A 21648-nucleotide genomic window follows, 5' to 3' on the forward strand; every position below is an offset into this window, starting at 1 on the left:
GAAGGCGGTTGCCGTATTTTCCAAGTACATACTGCACCACGAGTGCCGGGTGTGTTATTGCCGGCGGGTAGGTCTGTGCCTTGCGTAGGGCAGTGGCACACAGCGGACGACCTTTCGGCATGTTCAGCCTGGGGATAGGCGGCTTGGATAGGGGGGTAGGTGCGGGACGTCTCACGGTTTTCGTAAAACGGATGGTTGGGTGGTTGGGTAGGGCTGAGCCGCATCAGGAACGGTGAGGGAGGGGTACCACAGTTCTGGAAGTGTGGTCTCGATTTGTTTGTTGGTGCACTTCTTGCCCGTCAGCGTCAGGGTAGGTAGCATTGTGGGGTCATGGACCGAGGAGTGTTGGTGATACAGCAGCAAGGCGGGCATCGGTGCAACCAACAAGGCGCGGAATAGCGAGCCGGATCATCTTGGTGCGAGCAAGATTGCCTATAACACCATGACTGGGCAAGGATGCTGCTGCATGGCGTAGGTACGGTGAGCGCATGGAGCGATGTGAAAACAGATATGTACCGATCGAGCGCGGTACTGGGAAGGATTTAATCGCCGAGGCATGTAATATGCAGAGTAGGTAGGTCGTATGCGATCTCCTTCCTATACTACATTGGACTTGAGCTTTCCAATAGGTAGACAGGCAATATATCAGCTTACTGTCCCTGTAAAAGAGCCGAGTGGCATAGAACGCACAAAGGTGTCTTGGACACAAATAGTAAGATAACCGCATACTGTCCTCGACGCCATATGTGAGAATGAAATCCTCGCATTCTTGCTGCATGCGATGCCAGGATCTTTGAGAACGAATCAAGCCATCAGCATCGCAACGCTGCATGCTCGGCGGCCTGAACAGAACCAACAGACTCTGGTTTACCCCAGAGGTCTCTACAGAGGACCTGTCGGGTGTCGCCCGGCTGATAGCACAGGTGGGGATGCCCGTGCATCTAAGCAGTCGAAAAAGCGCAGCAACAAACCAACGTGCATAATGAATGTATGTGGGATGCTGCAATCATCAGGAGTAAACCACACAGGGCTTCCAGCATGAAATCAACCAACTCTCTTCTACGCCGTACACTGACATCAACGTGCCACTTCGGTCGAAAGAGCAAAGGATGCCATGGTCGAGACTCTACCCCCACCTGGATTTAAGAAATAAACCCTCTTCCTGGAAAGTCCTGTATCGCCGAACACTTTTGTCCAACTACGAGACAAGCTGAATCGGGCAAGATGACTGAAAGTGTACCGCAGCAGGCCGAGTGCCTCGCCGCAGCGGGACTCCAGAACCGAATCCTTCTTCCCACTTCTCCAGAATATGCATCCCGAATCGAAGCATACTGGAGCAAGAGCTCCCAGCTCAAACCGGCTTGCTTCATAGAGCCAACCTCAGCCACCGAGGTCGCCGACGCACTGAAGGCCCTGGTTGCTGCAAAGCAAACCTTCGCCGTCCGCTCCGGGGGGTGCAACTTCTGGCCAAGCAACAACATCGACCATGGCGTCACCATTGATCTTGGTCAGTTGGCCTGGATCAAGTACAACCCCGATGACGAGACAGTGAGCATTGGGCCAGGCGCGCGTTGGGGCCAGGTTTGTTCTCTCTCCTTCTCCCTGCCCTTCATACTCCGTGTGGGATGATGCCAACTTCAGCTGCGGCTAGGTCTATGAATACCTCGCCAAATACGACCGCGCAGTGGCAGGCGGCCGTGAAGCTAGAGTGGGCGTGGGCGGACTACTCCTCGGCGGCGGTAACACTCTCTTCACGGGGCGTCGCGGTTTTGCCTGCGACAATGTGATTGAGTACGAAGTCGTCCTGGCCAACGGAAGCATCGTCAAAGCCACCGCCAGCGGCGAGTACAGCGATCTTTTCAGGGCGCTCAAGGGCGGCGGCAATAACTTTGGTATTGTCACCTCCTACACCATGCCCGCAATCCCATGCGCTTCCATCTGGGGCGGGCTCGTCATACTCCCCCCAGATATCATGCCTGCGGCGGCCGACGCCTTTGTCGATTTCACTAGCAACCTGGAAAAAGATCCAGACAGTAACTTGATCCTCATGATTGCTCATCTCGAGCCCAAGCCGGGCACCGTGATTGCCGGCTTGTACGCGAACGTGGCGGGTGTCGAGAAGCCGCCAATCTTCGACAAGTTCCTCACGTTCCCCGAGTTGTTCAAGACATACAAGAAGACAACCCTCGTTGAGTGTCTGAACGCAACGGCCCAAGGGACAGGCTATCAGTAAGCCCACTTTCGTCTTCGTTACAAGGCAGTCCGGTAACTGATGTACATCGGTGCTAATCATCATCCACAGCGGCGTCTGGTTTGCCTCCTCTTTTGCCAACAACCCGGCCATCCTCCGACGGGCCGCAGAACTACACCAGGAGCTGGCAGCTGAGTTTGAGGCGCACATCACCGACCAGGACTTCCAGACCCAGTGCATCTTCCAGCCGCTGCCGCGCGCCTTCGCGCAGAACTCGGTCAAGTTGGGAGGCAACATGTTAGGGTTGGAACGTAACAAGGTCGACGGTGTGCTTTGGAGCGCACATATCATGGTTCGGACAGCGGAGCAGGAGGCGTGGGCCTACCCGCGTGTGCGCGCTTATGTTGAGAAGGTGCGCGCTTACGCCGCTGAGGTCGACGGGCTCCTCCCCTGGATCACGGCCAACTACGCAAACCCGGAACAGCCGGTGCTGGAGAGCTACGGACCGGAAAATGTTGCGCGGATCCGGGAGGTGGCGAAGACGTATGATGCCGATGGTGTTTTTCAGACCTTGTGCCCCGGGGGGTTCAAGATTTCCAAAGTAGAGGGGTAGCAGACGCGCCTGAGGTTTTGAGTTCTAGGCAACGACCAGACAGCAATACAGAATACATGAAGATGAATCCAATGTATTTGTCCGTTTTTATTACTCAGTCCTCCTGATACATAGGCTGTTGGTCAACTTAGTTGGGGGCTGGTGCAACCCCAAGCGTTGAACAGGTCTCATTGACAGACCTCGGCACACACCACGCTACCTGGTAATTATACTTCCACAACACTCCTTTTTTGCCTGCATATGCCGACCCAGAACAGCTGAAATACATACCTACCTACATTGCCCGAGGTACCTTACCCAAGAGGTTTATGGTGGGAGAGAATACTAGATCGTTCGAAGTCTTGGCGCTGCCCAGCAAAGCGTTGGCGTCCTGTTGATCTTTCTACCCATCAATTACAACATATTCCCTTTGCTTATCGCTATCCCCTTTAGCTTCCTCCCTCTCCTTTTCCCTTTCTCTTTTTTCCTTTTCCTCCCTTCCGGTCTGGCCTCCCGCACGATCGCTGGCCTCTTTCAAAACAAGCCTAGAGAAATGCGTGGCCAGACAGGTGTCAGTACCAAATCTCGCAGTTGGAAGGTCACTTGAGAAGATAACTAGAACCAGGCTTACCTGTGGTTGCCGACACGCTGCAAAACACGAACCTGTAGTCATGTCTTTCCACCATGACGTTAAGCACATTGGGCCTCAAGCACGTCCCACCCGGTAGATCGCAAGGACGGGATTTATGATACTGGGTTTGGCGTTGTGCCAGGTTCTCTCCTATCAACCTCATGGGGATGTCTACAGCCAGATTTATCGCCGTTCCACGCTCGGTCGAGCACACAACAGCATCACACGACCATTTGCACTGTTGGCCGGGACGGCCCCGAAGGGAAGGAGCAAAGATACGAGTCAAGCAGAGCGATGGGGTGGTTGTAACTGCCATAGGTTCCGTCGCACTGGCGGGCAACGTCGAAGGTGATGTCCTTGGTCGAGACGGCGGCTGACGGGGAGGAGGCAGTGTGAAGCCATTTGAGGAAGGGCATGAAGTACACCTTTGCCATAATGTCTCCCCCGTGAGCCAGGTCAAAAGCCACCCAGGCTTGGGAGAGGGAGGTTTCATGGGGAACTTTTGGAAGGAGGGAAGGGGCGGTCGAGGCGGGGAGGAAGAGGCTCCGAATGAACGTGTTGTACTGGCCGAGATGGATGCTGGGGATTGACTTGGTCATGTCGTGGAGGAGGCGGGTGGTCTGTTCTTGATTGTAAGGGTCGATCGGCGTACCAGCTTCGGGGACTGTGGCCTCAATGGTGAATCGTACGGTGCGGACGTTGGAGGTCTCTTTGAAGTTGACGCTCAGCTCCATGGGGGAGCCATCGGCCATGATGCGGGCGTTGAAAATGGGCTTTTTACCGGACTGGGGACGGCCGCCCAGGGCAGGGATAAAGCGGTTGTACCTGGTCGAGACTCTCGTCAGTCGAGCCCAGCGATAGAAGGATGGTAATAAACGAGGAAGAGGTTCATACCATTTACTATGAATCACGATATCCTGGTTGCTGTAACCGCTACTCTGCAGCAGTTTTATGAAAGGGAGAAGGGTAGTTTCGTGCCAGAACTCCTTGGAGTCGTCGTCGAATCCCTTGACGAAGGTATCCTCCTGGCGAGATACCTCAACGGCGACAGTAGGTGAGTCCATATTCGGGTAGAACTTCCCAGTTCTGATGATGGAAGAGTATGGTACGATGGATTATCGGTTGGTGTCCGATTTCTACACAGCTCCCTGTTTGCTTGACGGGGCATTTCTGCTTCTTATACTTTGTCACCCAGTTCCTGGTATGTCCTCTTTTCCAAGGGCCAACATGGCCAAGAGCTCACGACAGCAAGTCTGACCATCTCACTCGCAGCTCCTACAGTGGCTACTGCTCCTCGAGCCTCACGAGCATGACTACACAACATTCATTTTGTGTCTGACATTACTGGTTTCAGCCAATAAACCGGCCCATGACTGTCATGCTGCTCTTGTCTGCTCTCGGTTCAAATTGTGGGGTCACTGTTCCTGATCACAACAGTCCTCCCATTGGCAAGCGAGAGCCCACATGATGCTATTCAGAGCTCTGATCTACGGCCGCTAACCATGGTTGATTAGTTACTGTGCGGAAGAAGTCATACGCACTTTTGAGGAAGCAACGTGAGGGCCATCGCCAAGATGTGCCATGAAATAAGGGCGAATACGGGCCTCCATGTGCTCATTGGGGTTGACGATTAGGTGACTGGCGCAAAATATGGGTGTCATGCCTGACAATAGCACAGGGGCAACCAATGCTAACACCTCTCTTCCTCTCTTGTGATCGGTGCTGGTGTTGAGGGAGGGTTAGGGTCTCATTCTGTGTTGTTGCACAGACCATGCCAACCTTGATCGCTCAGGATGCAGCCTCCCTTGCAGGTGGTGATGCTTGCCGATCAAAGTTCTGGCACGAAAAATCGATCTCACATTTGGTCAACCTGCACGCTCTGTCTCGGTGAGATTTCATCTCACAATGCGCTAATCATGTCGTGCATTTCTTGAGTCGTGAGGGGTTTGGGCGAAGTGAGGATTCCCGATTCAGACGACTGGGGGCATCTGATTGGTCACTGATAAGAAAAAGAGATCTTATCTTGATAGAGCTCTTATCGGTTTTCACCTGCCAGCTGCCTCTAATATGCCCTCCAATGATTCGGAAGACCTCGCCGACTGGACATCTCTGTTTGAAGCTTTCTGTGGTGGCAGATAAGATATCATCCAGATCATTTTCCCAATGATTGGATTAGATTAATGTTTTCGGGATACAGGTGAGTGATAAAGAAGTTTGACACCGGTTTACTAGAATCCTCGTGCTACCTAGCTCCAATATTGGGACTATCGAAAATGAGATTCTGTCATTTTCTCTTCAACAATGAGAAATATTTCCGGGATCAAAGGTTTTATCTTGCCACTTCCCTGGTTAGTGGTTACTCGGTGAGGCTTGCATTGCCCGTGAGTCGTGGCTCCACGTTTATTCGGCCTGCTGCAGTGATTCAAGTCCTTCTTGTTCAATGAAAAGAGTCGAATCTGTTTGCTCGTTTGACCATTGTTGTTGTGATTGAAAAGACCCAGGAAACAATACGAGATATTGCATATACCACTCTGGGCACCCACATGAGTCATGCAATACAAACATAGACATCAGCTTCAGGCTCTTGTCAATGTGAAAGAGACTGCTCCCCACGTCAAAGGTTTCGCCCCATCTCGAACATACACCTTGACTTGACGTCTACTTCTTGGAATATATTCCATTCTATTAACAAAGATGAAAACTTTGCCGCTAGGTTACAGTGTCTTGTGGTCAGATCAAACCCACATGTCTTAGCAACCACTCCTCACTCCCTGAGACCTGTGATGTTCTTCGAAACAATGACGTTGAAGGAAGCGGTCAACTGGCGACGAGCCAGGTTCTGATGAAACATATTTGCTTTCCTTCATACACGTGTCGCCAGTTTACTATATCCAAAGTATTGATCAGTGGTTGACCCACGCCAAATTCTTCTCATGATTGGTTTGCAGTCCTCAGCCCAATGTTTGCCAGTCCATGTAAAAATATCGCTGGGCTTGAATTTGGAGCTGATTTGATTGGAGTTCCCTCCCGTCGGGATGTCGAATTTGCCTGGTGCCGACCAAACGGGAGTAAGCTGGAACATGCCCGACAGTCCTCCAGAGAGAAGGCACTGGAGTGTTTGTTTGCCCTGAGCGAAGGGAGCCCACTTCGAAAACGAAGAAACTGGAACCAGGTCTCTTCCAAAATACACCGCACATTTCGTCAACGGGCAAGACTCAAACCCCACCGCTGTTTCATTTTCGCTTCCTCTCTCCCATCGCCCTTTCTCCCACTTTTCCCATTAAACCTTACACCTTCCCTCCTCCGTCTTCAACGTTTTCCTCAACTCACAAACGCGCTTTCCTATTGATCTTCATTTTTGTGCCGCATTCCTGTTCCCCGCAAGCTGCGTGCCATCATGAGCATGGCAGGTCCGACTCTGGACAACGATGGCCATGGATGGACACTGCCGGATGTCGAATTCGCGATCCATCATGTGTTCTTACCGCCAAAGGTGCCCCAGTCCGACGACACCACTGGGACTGGAGAGGCCTTTCTCATCCGTTCGTTTCTCAAATCGCTACGCGAGTTTGCAGCTCTGCAGCCGGAAGAGGCGACACGACTGCAGCCCTTGGTGCGAATGATCGAGCGACTCTTGCGACTTCACATCAACGAGTCAAAGCAGCAAGTTACGACTGAGGTTTTGCACGAATTGAGTGATGGTGGTAAGTCTTCCCAGTGTCTCGCTCCCCGACACTATCTATCACTCTTGGAATACGCTAACAACAGTAGAATCTGCCGTGTTTTATGTTCGGGAGCAAAATGCTGGCCTGCTTCTTACGGGAAAGGCCAATACCATCTTGGCCCAGGGCTTCGAGCTCTTGTCGGACAATGCATCGGTCATGTCAAACAGAGGACGTCTGATCCGCCAATTCCCCAATGCGGCAGCAGAGTTCCCTCGGGCCCTGTTGATGGATCCCAAGTTCGTGGAAGTATTTACCGATCACCTTTGCGAGTTGAGCAAAACCCCCATCGCGGCGGTCCGTCCCACGACTCGCAAGGCGAACGCTGATCATGACGAATATCGTGACACCGTCTCCCCTGTATTGGTCACGGGCATGCTTGTGGCGATCCTTCAAGGTCTGGGCCAAGTTATCAATCCCACAACTATTACCAAGCGAATGAGGGAGCAGGTCAATTGGGACAACACTGATAAACCATTCCACCGGTCCCCGCTTTGGGTTCTTCTTCGTGCCGCCGTTGGAATCTTGCTTCGCCAAAGCTCAGGGACGATTGACCGAGACTTCCTGTACAAATCTGTCACCACTTTTTATCATGCCTCCCTGCTCGAGCTGGCCACCGACTATGGTTTCAATAGTGACCTTCGATCCACCATGGCCGCGAAAATTAACCGTAGAGTTGTCAAGCTCGATCACTTGGTGGAACTGCCTTGGACGACGCTCGTCCAAAAGGTTGTGGCTCGCGATCATGATGAGCTCAAGGGTAGATGGCTTGCTGCCCAACAAGAAAAACGTCTGTCAAAGACTGACAGGCCACTTGCGGGCCTTCGCTTTGCCGACGATACCAACCTTCAGCTCACCCGGCTCAAGAAACACCTGACCTGGATTGAATCTCGTCCATCAGCCAACACGGTTGATTCTGGACCTGGCGATGATTCAACAATGCCTGAGTTCTCGTCGACGAGGCCTCCCTCCCTAGACTCAAACCTGGAAATGCGGCCATTTGTTCTCTTGAACTTTGAGGCCTGGGTCGATCAACATCTGTCGTCATGGGTGGTCTCTCAACTTGACAAGAACAACAAGCAGCACGACAGGGCTGCGCATGGTATCAGTGAACTGGAATGCAAGATCCAGACGTATCTTTGCTTTGCCAAAGACTTGTATGTCAATGACCCGGAGGCATTGTCCATGATGCATTTGGTCACCATGGAGCTGTGGGTTGCATTGGACCGGATCGCTGGCGACGCCATTCCCCTTTTGTTGGAGTATGACCCTGGCTTTACTTCCGACATATTCTACCCTTTGATTCTGCCGACGAAGAGGCGAATGGAGCGGCTGCAGACAATTGAGAACTATCTCGCCAACCGTCGAACAGGCACCTACCCATCTATGTTTTGCGGTTTTGGTGGGGCCAACTCCTTTGCCGTTCGGTACTCTGATGCGTCTCTTCCTGGTGGGCATTCCGATCTGCATTCCCAGATTGTTTCGTACGCGGAGAGGAATAAACATCAGAAGCTCGAGGAGTTTGATGGAAAGCGCCAGGAGTATGTCAAGTTGTCCTCGGAACGATCACAAACGGACCATAACAGGACATGGAATCCGCAATCTCGCAGGCTCCAATGTTCCTTGGACTGTAAAGCATGTGACCTGGATGCAAGGCTACGGACGATAACAATTCGAAGGTTCGAGTGGCCACTACCTACGAATCGCTGCGAGGCCATAGCAGTTGTTTTCGAGATTGCTGTCCCCAGCGTCGTGCTTGTTTGGCGGAACACCACCGTGCATATCTTCCTGTCTATTCTGATGAACAGCAAGCTTTGTAAGGAGAGGGCGCCCCTGGAGCTTTACTACCCCGAAGAGCATTTTGGCTTGCAACGCTTTACCGGAAGCACCAGTAGCATCAAGCTGGCATCGGTGGTCAAATCTGTCGAGAGGTCTCACTACGGCAGTACGCAACACATCAGCATGTTCACTGAAGCGAATATCTGTGTTGAGCATGGATGCCGATATGACTATTACCACACTGGGAAGAACTTGAGGCACGATGAGATCTTCGAGAGGCCGTCCGTCGACAGCGCGTGTTCGCATGCAGCGCACGAACAAAACGCTCACCTGAGTAAATTTATTCGACAAAGCTCTCACGACTCAAACTACGTCATATCCTCCCAAGAGTGTTGTCCCCAGGATATGACGCTCGAAGCGTTCAGGGCTTTCGGACATCATCGTTCCGGGGATAGCCTCCAATGGGGCAACACCCTGAGCCAGTTGACTATGCCCTCACTAGATCTGAATCGACGGTCCACCTTTCTTTTAGTGATGCAATCATGCACCGAGGCTGGCGCCCAGGACAAACTCAACTCAGTCTATCGTAAGGCTCACAATGATGCGGCAGATGAGCTCTTTGCTGGCAAGTTTCTTGGGGCGTTGGAAGACGCATTTGCCCGATTCCACGAGAACTGGCAGAATGACATTGCTGTCGGGCTGTTGGCCTGTTTGGCCACTCGTATCCTGTCCCTGACCAGCTCTTCTTCTATCGTTTCAGGGGTCCTCCAGCTCTTGGCCCGCATCAGGCAAACCTCCATGGCATGGACCCGACAGCTTTTGCGCAAACGATCTAAGAGTTCGTCTGAAAATGAACGCGAGGCGCTCGCCCACAGAGCACTCATGACAGCTTTCATTTGCATGTCGACATTTGACATGGATTCGGATCTGCTCAACCCACTGCTATCGTCACCAAAACAGCTCTCACACTTTGTCGAGGCTGCAGTCACGGCATGCGATCACCTTCCTTCCAACTTATCCAATCCTATCTATCGTTTTATGGCTTACAGATGGCGAAATGTGATGTATCAGTCAATGAGGGTGATGCGAGCAGAGATTATTGGAAATCGGAATTCCGGTTTTGGGTCCGCAGTGCAGCATATTTGGGCCGCCTTCGATCCATCTCAGTCAACGTGGTCAACTCGGCAAGGATCACAGGGCCATATCGTGGAGTCTTCGATGTACAAGAACGGGAAGAATACCAAGGCAAGCTGGAACATGTTGACAGGAGAGCTCCTTGTCAATGGACATCCGCTTTCACGGCTCCCTCGGGAATTTGAGAGCGATCAGAATTACAGCCAATTGTTTGGAACACGGGTTCTCGAGGTTGTGCCATCCACGATTCAAGGTATGCACTTCTCCGCTCGCCAGGACCAGAACGGATGGATTGTGCATTTTGCCATGTTGGACGGCATAGTCGTGATACAAGCTGTCAAGAGGGGATCAAACGACGAGGAGCTCTGGGAATTCATCCCACGTTCTTGCTTCTTGGGAGGCCTTTCCAAGTCGTTCGTCATGGACTTTTCACACTGGAGAAATAATAGCACCGGCGAGATTGAGTTTCGTCCAGCAGCAACACCATGGGAGCACTCGCCCGATCACTGGCTCCTCGCAAAAGAAGGCGTCCGAACAGTTTTAAGGCTAGACCAAGACCTTGTCATAGACCTTCATAGCGAGACGGCTCTCGCAATTTCGACTAGACTGAAGCCTTTAGACTGCAGGGAGAACATTGACATGATATTTCATCAAGGTGCAGACAAGGGCCAGCTGAATGTCACTTTGCCCCGATTCGCTCTTTCCTTTTCCCTTGCACCAGGCAGTTCAAGTCTTCGTTCGAAGCATTACGCCGGAATGATTATCGACGAACGTCAGGAAATCGGTGCTCTAATTGGGCTCAAGAGCAAGCTGGTTCTACGAGACGAGAAACATGTGGACAACTTACAGCCTTCACGACTCCTTCTCATACCTCGTGGCCAGCCCAATGTCACAATGCATGATGACCATGTCCGCGTCAAGATCCGAAAGGGAAACATACCACACGTCAAGCACGAAGCATTCAGAATTGACACCCGACTTGGTCAACTCGTCGACAACGGATCATTGGTCAGCAAGCTATATCTATGCTTGCTGCACGCTTTGACATCCCACTGTCTCCCTGATCCTTTGACCAGTCGCACTGGCACTGAAGAGGCAACCAGAGTACTGCAGCTCTCAGCGGTCCGGTCGTTCCAACGCCTAGAAAGCGATTGCATCGCAATCCTCGCGAAAATCTCTGGCCTGTCGCCGAAAAGAAGCTTTTATCCAGAACATCTACAAAACATGGAACAGTGCAGTTGGAATCCTAACCTTCCCGTGCTCTCTCAGTATGATGGATTTCGGGCAATCGTCGAGGAAATTATTGCACATGCTGAAGATTGCGAGGTGCTATACGAGCAAAGCGAGGGTGGTGCTGGCAAGGCAATCCGTGAGTTGGCCAGGAGTGTGAAGACCCATCTTCTCACCGAGCGAGCAATCATCAGAAATTCGAGCTTCCGAGTCACTCAGTTTGGGGCCGAGGACCATTCGGCTCGGCATGATGTCCGTTATGGAGGACGGCACAGCAAAGATCAGGAAGTCGAACGTTCAAGCATAGCCCGGAACATTGCATTGGTGGTTAGCTCTGGAGCTCCGCAACTATTGTTTCCCACAACACCGAGCCTCAAGCAATCGATCTTGTCCATAACTAGCAACAGCTTTTCTGGGGATCCTCGAGTCGGCTTGGGATTCAACGCCGAGTACTATGAGAAGCCCGAGGTCGCTCTGAAGGAGCTCTGGTGCGGGCTGCACCGAGCACTCGCCACAGAAGAGAATTGTAACCGGATCATCTTCTTCCTCTCTTCCCTCTCTTTTGCAACCAAGGCAAATCTCGACGTGGTTCAAGCCTTGTTGGCCATAGCTACTCAGCGACGCATGTCTGGAGGTCTGGTCACCCCTCCTGACGAGCAGTCCTTTGATCTGGCCCATGACCGACTGTCATTGCGGCAAAGAGTTAAGAGCATCGTGACAGAGAAGCGTTTATCCATGAAGCTATGCCCCGACATGCCCGTCTACAGACAACGACACGAGAGCGAAAGTGACTTCCAAGCAAGGTACTATCAAGAATGGGAAACTCTGTCTGGTTCAATGGTTAGAGCACTGGTTTCAGACTTTGAAAGTCAGTGGTCGAAGTCTTGGACAGTCACGAGGCCTTCTTCGCGACAGCCTTGTGAGCACTGGGTACCTCTTAGTGTTGTGATACCATTGGTGAACAAGACGCTGGATCTCACCAGAAGGACAATTCTGTTCACAGACTATCTAGACAGCTTGGCGCTAGCCATTGAAGGCATGACCTGTCTAGCAACATCTCGTGGTTCTTTAGTGGCATCATTGCCATTTGCCGATGATGAGAACACGCAACGGCCATCCAGTACACCAAATGGTTTCATCAAGGACACTTCGCTTTTCTCCAATCCGCCACCTGAAATCCATCGCCCCGTGCCAGAGAGATTCTTGGATCTGTTGGAAGAGATACCACCCGTTGACGTGGGAAAGAGGCCAATCACAAACCTTATCGAGCATATATCAGCTCTTGGACAGGAAGAGGAACACCAGCGCATCTACGTACACGAGCTTCACCAGAGTTCTAAAAGTGTCGGCACCGTACACGTCAGACTCAAGACACATGGACAGGCTCTTTTCTCCCGACTCTCCCAATATCTCATCAAGTGTCAAGGCGACAGCGCGCGGATCGAAAATGACATCGTGAGGGCATTGAAGTGCGGTGGAGTTTCCAAGGAGCTTTCTATCAGCGCCGACCTCTTTCCACGGATATCTCCCATTTTTCTTCTGCAGCATCTCAGAAGGAATAGATGGATCAAGTTATCTCCCGAATGGCGATTGGCTTTGATCAACTATGCCCTTTCGCTCGCATACCTGCAGCGGGCCGAGCGCCTAGTAAACTCCTGCCAATCCGCCAACCGGCGAGTCGACTTTCTCAGGGAACTTCGAAATTTTGGGCACCATAACGAGAAAGACTTCGACCCCTTGGACTGGCCAGAGTATGTGCTGCTGGAGGTTGAACAAGGCATTTTGATACGGCCGGTACAGCATCAGATTGCTGCAAACATGCGCCAGCCTCCGGCGGGGAAAAGCTGCGTCATGCAGCTCAATATGGGGGAGGGCAAATCTTCAGTCATTGTTCCCATTGTCTCTATTGCGATCTCAGATGGATCCTGCCTAGCACGTGTGGTTGTTGCCAAGGCACAGGCGAAGCAGATGGAACACACACTTGTCAGTGCCATTGGCCGCTTGGTTGGCCGTCGCGTCTATTTTCTTCCCATCTCCAGGGCCGTCCGCGTTGACGGCAAGGCCATCAGAACCATTGCACGCTTGATACGGCAATGCAAGGAGGAATGCGGTGTGTTACTTGTACAGCCTGAGCACATCTTGTCATTCAAGCTCATGGGATTGGAGGGAGTTTGGAACAAGCATCCTGTGGCTCAAACGATCCTTAGCACATATAGTGAGCTTGAAAGTATCTCTCGCGATATTGTGGATGAGAGTGATGAAAACTTCAGTGTCAAGTTTGAGCTCATCTACACCATGGGAAGTCAGCAGCCAGTCGATATGAGCCCCGAGAGATGGGTGTTGATCCAAGACTTGTTAGGTGTCGTCAGGGATGTCGCCAAGAAGCTCAAGCGTGGGGATGCAAAACAATCAGGGCCAACTGATGGACTCCTTTTTGAAGAGGAGTCCAACAGTGGTCGGTTTCCAACAATTCGGACCCTCGATGAGTCTGCTGGTACGCAGCTGATGGAAGCCACTGCTCGCGAGCTGTGCCGTTTGGGCATGAGAGGTCTGCCCATCCAGCATCAGACCAGACAGATGCGTGATGCAGTTCTACAGTACATTATGGATCCTGATGTTGATCAACAGCACATTGAGATGGTGGAGAATGATCGGTCCGGTCTCGTTCAGAACGACACCATGAGAAGAGGACTTTTCCTGCTGAGAGGACTTCTGGCATCTGGTGTGCTTCAGTTTGCCCTGGGTCAAAAGCGTTTTCGCGTCAACTATGGACTTGCACCGGACCGGCAACCAGCAAAGATGCTTGCAGTACCGTACAGGGCGAAGGATTCGCCGGCCCCACGTTCCGAGTTCAGCCATACAGATGTTGTCATCGTTCTGACGTGCCTGAGCTACTACTACCGTGGTTTGACGGAGGCCGAGCTTTTTCTGTCCCTTGAGGTGCTTTCAACCTCTGATCGGGCTGAGCAAGAGTACTCCGACTGGTCTCGAGCTTCTCCGCTCCTAGACCGTGCACTGAGACATTTCTCTGCTGTCAACCTGAAGGACAAAACACTATACACAGAAAAGCTCTTCCCAGGTTTGCGCTTCTCGAAACCGGTCATCGATTACTACCTGTCCACCGTTGTCTTTCCGAAGGATATGAGAGAGTTTCCATTCAAGCTTTCGAGCTCTGGATGGGATCTCGCCAAGCCAAAGGCACATGCAGTCACGGGCTTTAGCGGGACAACGGACTCGAAATATGTCCTCCCCCCATCCATAACCGCGCTGGATCTTCCAGAGCAGATATATACCAACTCTCATGTGCTAGCATGTCTGTTGCAGAGCGAGAACACGGTTGTGGAGCTGGGAACTGAGCAGGAAGACCTCTGCGCCTTGACAGTGAACATGCTCCTGTCAGCGGTTATCAAGTCAATCCAGGCGATGCGCGTCATTCTTGACGTTGGTGCGCAGATCGTTGAGCTCAGCAATCTTCAATTTGCCAAGCACTGGCTTTCTGTTGTCTCGGATGCAGACGCTGTCATCTTTTTCAACGACAACGATGAGCTGTCGGTGGTCACTCGAGATGGGACAGTGGAGTCATTCTACACTTCACCTTTCAAGACTCAGACGGAGCGGTGTCTCGTTTTCCTCGACCAGGCACATACCCGCGGTACCGATCTCAGATTGCCAGATGACTACAGGGCTGCCGTGACTCTGGGTCCAGGGATAACAAAGGACACTCTTGTACAAGGTGGGTTAGCGCGTTCATTTTTCCCACAGTCTAATCATTCGTCATGATACTAACTCATGCTTTCAACAGCCTGTATGAGAATGCGGAAGCTTGGTAGCGGTCAATCAGTGACATTTTGTCTCTCCCCCGAGATGCAAAGGAAAATTCGCGATTATGAAGGCATGGATGCCTCAGAACCCATCACCGTCATGCATGTTCTTGCGTTTGTCATATCCGAAACGTGGGATGACGCCCGCCGAAGCGTTCCGCTCTGGGCGACCCAGGGCCTGCGTCATCAACGCCAGGAGGAAATCTTGAGTCGTGTTGGAGGTTATGACAAGCTCCAGGTTGAAGATGTTGAAGAGTATCTTGAGGCTGAGGCACAGACTTTGGAGATGCGGTACCGACCAGGACCAGGAGCTCAGGCTCAGAGTTTGTCTTGCCAGCTTGAAGATGCTTCGAGTTTGGTGTCGAGACGGGCCGACGTTGCCGCCATTCGGGCGAAATGTATCAAGTTTGGCTTCAAAAACTTGGACTTGGTTGTCACACTGGAAGAAGAACAGGAGCGGGAGCTAGCTCCAGAGATCGAGCAAGAACGACACATTGAGCGTCCGGCACCTATGAAGCCGCTCATGCACTCGCTTCATCCAGATATCAGACTGTTTGTCGTAACTGGCAGGCTGGATCCAGAAAGTAGGGCAGTCTTGCCCGCATTTCACGCCATGCTTCGAAGCAGTGCGTCGAAGGTCTTCCCCGCGAACAAGTTCCCGTCTAGTTTACTGGTCACTAAAGATTTTGCCAATACTGTCCGGCCCAGCCAAGCTGGCTACTGCTCTGATTCATATCAGCGGCCCGTCCAATGGATCCTTACTTCGAAGATCTCCGGAGATACTAAACAGACGGACACGGGCTCAAGAATGCTGATGGTCGTGGTCAGCCCCCACGAAGCGGAGATTATCAAGTCTCAGATTCTCCGGGACTCCAACGTCGCGGGCACTCTGCACAGCTACCTCCCACGTTCGAGTCTCTCTTTCCGGAGTATGGAAGATCTCAAGACATTTACATACCCGTTCATGACACCAACGCAGCTCGAAAAGTGGACACCGCCCCCAGAGCTGATCATGCAGCTCAATCTCTTTGCCGGGCAGCTCTATCTTCGCAGTTATGAAGAATATGTCCGGATGTGTCGGTATCTCGGGCTGTCGTTTACCGAGAACAAGAGTGATGGTTCTGACGGGGTTGTGGTTGGAGCGGATGGGTTTGTTGGTCGCGCTGGTGGGAAGGGCTATGAGGATTGTCCTTTTGAGGAGAGTCCTGTTGGGTTCTTGAGCGTGCTTTACAAGAGGTTGAGGAGGGATTGTGCAAACATTGATAGGACGCACATGGGGACTGTTTTGGTGGGAGGGATTCTGACGGAGAAGGATTTTGAGGGGATTGGTGACGATGAAGAGGGGACTGGAGGTTTGGAGAAGGGGGTAGGACGGATGGGATTGGATTGATGGTTTGGTGTCGTTTGAAGAGAGGTTGGTTGGGTTGGAGATTGTTTGGAGATGGTGATTTGGGGAGATGGATATCGAGGTTGGGGGTTTCTGCTCTTTGGGTATGGTTTATTGTTGGACTATTTGTTTGGAGACAAAGATGGGTTGCGAGGGTCATTGTTGATACCTCTATGTTGTGAATTGTAACAAGTACTAGCAAATAATGAGATGTTGGGGTCTGTAAATTGTGGTCGCTGTAATTATAGCGGTTGTCCCCTGTAACTTGATTGCCTGTGCGAATAGGGGCGCGCAGTGGGAGCGCACTGTGCAATCCCTGGCGCTGGAACGCACTAAGATAATGGCCGCTACTGAGCAGCCACAGCCGCATCACAAAGCCCCCCCGCATTTTCAGGTTCCTCTACTCTCCCACTAACAACCTTTGACTGTCTGGGTCACCTTTCTCGCCTTCAAACAAGCTCATTATATCTCAAGTCTCAGGCTTTCAGTGGGGACACTCAGGTATGGTGTCTGTCACCGTTCTTTTTGATGAGATCAATGGCCAACGATCTAACGAATTTCCAGACTTGCTACAAAGTAACATCAAGCCCGCTACCTGCGCCGCAAGCCCCCTGCCGTTGGTTACACCACAGGCATCGTCGGGTGGGCTGCAGCCACTGAGATCTCTCAGCAGAGTCTATCTGGTGGAGGAACAGCATTATAGCCGGGATTATGGAGAGATTTTATCCCCTTAATTCACCATGTGGCACAGCACAGGGCCAGAATGCAACGCGACACCAACCTTGAGCGCATCTAGAGGACACCCGCAGGTGGAGATCTTGGAATGAAACTTGGACTGTTGCGGGGTCGGGAATCGCTCGAGGTTCACCTCTCGACCATCTCGACCGACCCTCGCTTCCTCGCGGCAAGCTGCTTCGTGGGGGCAGCGTGGTAGATTCAAGGGGCGAGTGCGCCTGTTGGCTCGGATGCGGCCATCGTGGGTTCCGTTCTTTTCCATTTTCTGAGCCTCACGCTTGCCGTTGATGGGCGCTTGTGACGGGCGGGAGAGAGAATCGCGTTTCCTTTTTCCCCCGGCCTCTCCTCGTTTCCCTCTCTTTCTTTTCCTCGCTCCCGTTTTGCACACACGGTTTCCTATTACGTTGCGGTACTTCCTATCTTTACAGGGGTCGGAAGCAGCACGCGCTGTGATCCGCCAGAAAATGAGGACTGCCACGGCAGCAACTATCCTGCTGCTATCAGCAGCGTCAGGGCTGTTTGTGTCGGCGCAGAGCGATGGTCCATCTCAGTTCTCGAGTTTCTTATACCCAGTGCAGGATGATGATTCGGAAACCTACCACTTTATGGACACGGTGAATGTCCAGTACATTAGCAGCTTCACCAGGGTCACTCTGTGGACGTTCTGCAAGCCCGGTATAGGAGAGACGCGTACGTTCACCACATACCTGACCCAAGCAGCCAGCATATTCTCATAGACATTGCTGACACCGGTTAACAGAATTCATCCAAGAGGCACCCGGCTTCAACGCTACTGTGCCCGTCCTTCTCAATCTCACCTCGGCTACGCCGTGCTGGTTCAATCTTAGAAGCCCAGATGAGAAGTATGGTGCCAATAGTCAAACGTTCAACGTTATCGGCCAAGAGCGTAAGGGAGGGAGCAAGACGTTTGGGTTGGGAAATCCGCCGTCGAAAGAGTCGGCGTCGCCAAGTCAAACTCAAACGCAAACACAGACGACAACCTCCACGTCGACTTCCACAAGTGCGAGTTCAACGACCCAGTCATCGACAACCCAGACTGATGCTGCCGCCAACCAAACTGATGACAGTTCACCGACACCGACAAGCGGAAGTGTCCAACCGAGTTCGAATGATGCTCCGAGTTCAGGTCTCAGCGCAGGGGCATCGGCGGGTATGGCCGTCGGCGTGACGGTGGCAGTCATTGCCGTGGGAGCTGGCGCGTTCTGGCTCTGGAGGCGCAAGAGGAGAGGCGGGAAACTTCCAGTGGAAGACTACCAGCAACCACCAACAGGGCCCTATGGGAACGGCGATGTCTATGCCAAAGTTGGAGCTCCGCCAAATTATGCGACAGCTCTAGGTCCTGCGACTCATGATCATTCCTATCAGCAATATCCACAGCATCAGTTTGGTGGGGAGTTGGGAACAGCAAACTCTCCGATGGAGATGGGGGGAACAAATGTGTGGCCTGCGAATGGCCTTGGGGGGCGGGCGCATGAGATGGCTGGCTGATGGGTTTGTCGTTATTGGGGGACCTTAATTCTGATATGCTTTCTAGGTAGCGAGGGCGTTCATGGTTGTGGGTTGGGGGTTGCATGCCGTCTGGTTGAAACACACCCATACTTGATGTTATTTGGACATTCTCATATCATGACAGACCAACTTTATCGCAAGCATCCAGACCCCCCAAGGCGTCCACGGGCTTGTTTCCCGCAAGATCTCGGGGCCGGACCTCGAGAAGCATTTTGCCAACCGTTGCCGGCAAAGTCAAACGATGGTACGCCATTGTATTCCTCATCAATAGTCAGCATCACCCGCGGACTTCGGCTACCGGATACCCCAATAGGATTTGCGACTTCCAAGAAACCAAGATGGCGTAAGCCTGAAGGAGTGGCTGACCGCATACCCCTTACTCCAAAACCACTCTACACCACCACCACAACCCCGAATCAACCCCCCAGAAAAGGGAGTAAGCCCCGAGCCGGATGATACCGCCCCATTGATTCATTCATCATCACCTTTCCCGCCGTCAGTGATTGGGCAATCGCAATTCCCGCCTTCAAACGAAAAGGTTCCTGCATGAACGAATGACCCATATAGTCCCCGTTGGTAGCCTATAAGACTTGGCCGCTATCTCGTTCCAAGAAACCTGGGTACTTCAGCCTGATATGCAAGTCGTAATAAACACCCACACTTGCGCTAGGTACTGGTAAAGATCATCATACTAGGTGCCATACTCCCCCGCATTCATGTACACTCTAAACCATGTTGGCAAGTCGTGTTCCTCCCAAGCCAAAAAGTCCGGAGCACCGGTTTCCATGGGTCACCTGGGGCCATTTCAATCTATGAAAGTGTGTGTGGAATATTTACCGGGACGCCGGCACAATGGGTTGTTTGACGAAAGATTGAAATCAAGGACCTCTCATCCAGACTAAGTAGACGAGTGAGACGTAGTCAGCGTGCGGGGAGAATGAAACCATAAGCAGTCCCAGAAGGATGTGGTAGGTATATATAACCGAGGCATCCGGACAAGGGCGGGTGGGGTTGGTTGGTGCCAGTCTGGTCTGGGTATTGTAGTGTCGGTTTTTGGACTTGAGAGAAAAAATATGAGGTTCTCGACAACGTTCATCATGGCCTCGGTCGCTCAGGCAGCGGCGGTTGTTCGCCAGACTGAAGGGTTTGCCCCGGGTGCTGATGGGAAATATACCATTTCCGCTCCTGGGATCAAGGCTCAGGTATGTCCTTTTTCATGAACATGGCGTGATCGTGTCCCTTGGCGGCGAATTCAATTCAAAAGCGGGGAAGACGGAAGCATTCACACTGACAAACTTGAAAATAGTTCATCCCCTACGGCGCCACGCTCACCAACCTCTTTGTTAGAGACAAGAACGGCGATGATATTGATGTTGTGTTGGGATACGACGACATTGACTACTACCGTCAGTACACCATGATTCAAACAGAAAACAGCCTGAACCCTTTCCCTCCCCACAAAACTTTAGGCGAAGATGCAGCAGCAACTTGATCACTGGACCTTGACTGACAGCTCGCTCGCTTCCAGCCGTCGACCCAGGCCATCCCGTCTACAACGCCATCCCGGGACGCTACGCCAACCGCATCGGCAACGGGAAATACTCCATCGGCGGCGTCGAGTACACCACGCAGAAAAACGACGGCGACAACACCCTCCACAGCGGGACGAACAACTGGTCGTTCCGCTTCTGGGACGTGACTGCCCTGTCGGAGGACTCGATCACTTTTTCGATTTTGGACAAGTCCAACTCTTCCCAGGGGTTTTTCGGCGATGTCAAGTCGAGCGTGACATACAGCGTTACCGACAGCACGTGGAAAATAAAGATCACGGCTGATTCGCTTGATCAAAAGACTCGTTTGTTTTCCCCCTTTTCCCTTTTTCGTCTCGGTTGCCGCATTCTAACACTCAGATGGAAAAGCGATCCTCCTGACTCAGCACACCTACTTCAACCTCGACGCCTACCGCAACCCGGCCACCTCCCTGATCTGGGACCACACCCTCCACCTCCCCTACTCCTCCCGCTACCTCGAAGCCGACCAAGGCGCCCTCCCCACCGGCAAGATCCTCACCGCCGCCCCGGGCTCCATCAACGACTTCGCCTCCTCCGCCAACCTCAAGTTCGGCCACTCCCGCGATGACCCCAAGTTCCAGGGCAACTGCGGCGCCAACGGCGCGTGCGAGGGGTACAACGGGTACTGGCTCATCGAGGACGCCCCCGAGGACGCGGTCGTCCTGACGCTGGCGAGCGAGTTTAGTGGTGTCAAGGCGGAGCTGAGGACTGATCAGCCCGGGGTGGTGATTTATTCTTGCTCGTGGATGGACGGGAGCGCGGACGTGAAGAAGAGCACCCAGGGGCTGGGGGAGAAGAACAACAAGGTTGTCAAGAGCAGCTGTGTCGCGATTGAGGCGCAGGATTATCCTGATGGGATTAACAAGCCGGAGTGGGGACGTCTCGAGAAGCAGATCTTTGGGCCGGGGGAGCGGTATGTTCAGGAGACTTCTTGGACTTTTGGACTGGTTTAAGAGTCGAGGGAAATGTGAGGGATTGTTGGAGGGGATGAAGGAGAGATAAGTATATTGGTGGAATGGTGGTATGAGTTCAAAATCATTCGGTACATACTCGTAGTCTGCTTTGAAGAACATTGGTTTGTTGACATTGAGAAAGACAGCTTTCCATTATGAGGTGCTGAGCACAGATACGCCCTACCGAAGCCTTGAGTGAAGTTAAACTTTCTTGATATACCGGTAATGAAAAACATGGGGCTTTCAGCTTTTCAAGATAAACAGTCCGTCCACATGGCAATAACCGTGAAACAGCCATGTATACAACTCTCAATCAACGCTTCTTTGAAACACCTAGCTTCTGCTCGCCCCCCTAACCGGAGCTTCACTTCC

At 52.3% G+C, this 21648-nt stretch overlaps 5 protein-coding genes across 5 annotated transcripts; 4 read left to right on the plus strand and 1 right to left on the minus strand.

Annotated features, from left to right (window-relative positions):
- Positions 1-1146: 1146 nt before the first annotated feature.
- Positions 1147-2804, plus strand: PODANS_5_1820 (uncharacterized protein; the record flags this gene model as incomplete). The annotated part of the gene is made up of 3 exons (XM_001904111.1): positions 1147-1581; positions 1652-2229; positions 2303-2804. Coding segments are annotated over 3 exons (1515 nt in total), but the record flags the coding sequence as incomplete, so codon positions are not given.
- Positions 2805-3635: 831 nt separating this feature from the next.
- Positions 3636-4478, minus strand: PODANS_5_1815 (uncharacterized protein; the record flags this gene model as incomplete). The annotated part of the gene is made up of 1 exon (XM_001904112.1): positions 3636-4478. One exon carries the CDS (start codon positions 4476-4478, stop codon positions 3636-3638), a length of 843 nt encoding a protein of 280 aa, XP_001904147.1.
- A 2333-nt stretch (positions 4479-6811) lies between these two features.
- PODANS_5_1810 (uncharacterized protein) lies at positions 6812-16490 on the plus strand (the record flags this gene model as incomplete). Its single annotated transcript, XM_001904113.1, has 3 exons — positions 6812-7118; positions 7183-15012; positions 15082-16490. The coding sequence occupies 3 exons, from the start codon at positions 6812-6814 to the stop codon at positions 16488-16490; spliced, it is 9546 nt and encodes a 3181-aa protein (XP_001904148.1).
- A 1019-nt stretch (positions 16491-17509) lies between these two features.
- Positions 17510-18731, plus strand: PODANS_5_1800 (uncharacterized protein; the record flags this gene model as incomplete). Its single annotated transcript, XM_001904114.1, has 2 exons — positions 17510-17912; positions 17983-18731. The coding sequence occupies 2 exons, from the start codon at positions 17510-17512 to the stop codon at positions 18729-18731; spliced, it is 1152 nt and encodes a 383-aa protein (XP_001904149.1).
- Positions 18732-19849: 1118 nt separating this feature from the next.
- On the plus strand, positions 19850-21276 carry PODANS_5_1790 (uncharacterized protein; the record flags this gene model as incomplete). The annotated part of the gene is made up of 4 exons (XM_001904115.1): positions 19850-19954; positions 20059-20158; positions 20281-20607; positions 20672-21276. The coding sequence occupies 4 exons, from the start codon at positions 19850-19852 to the stop codon at positions 21274-21276; spliced, it is 1137 nt and encodes a 378-aa protein (XP_001904150.1).
- Positions 21277-21648: the final 372 nt, after the last annotated feature.

The sequence above is a fragment of the Podospora anserina genome, chromosome 5 (assembly GCF_000226545.1).
Source record: "Podospora anserina S mat+ genomic DNA chromosome 5, supercontig 1".
Taxonomy (NCBI): domain Eukaryota; kingdom Fungi; phylum Ascomycota; class Sordariomycetes; order Sordariales; family Podosporaceae; genus Podospora; species Podospora anserina.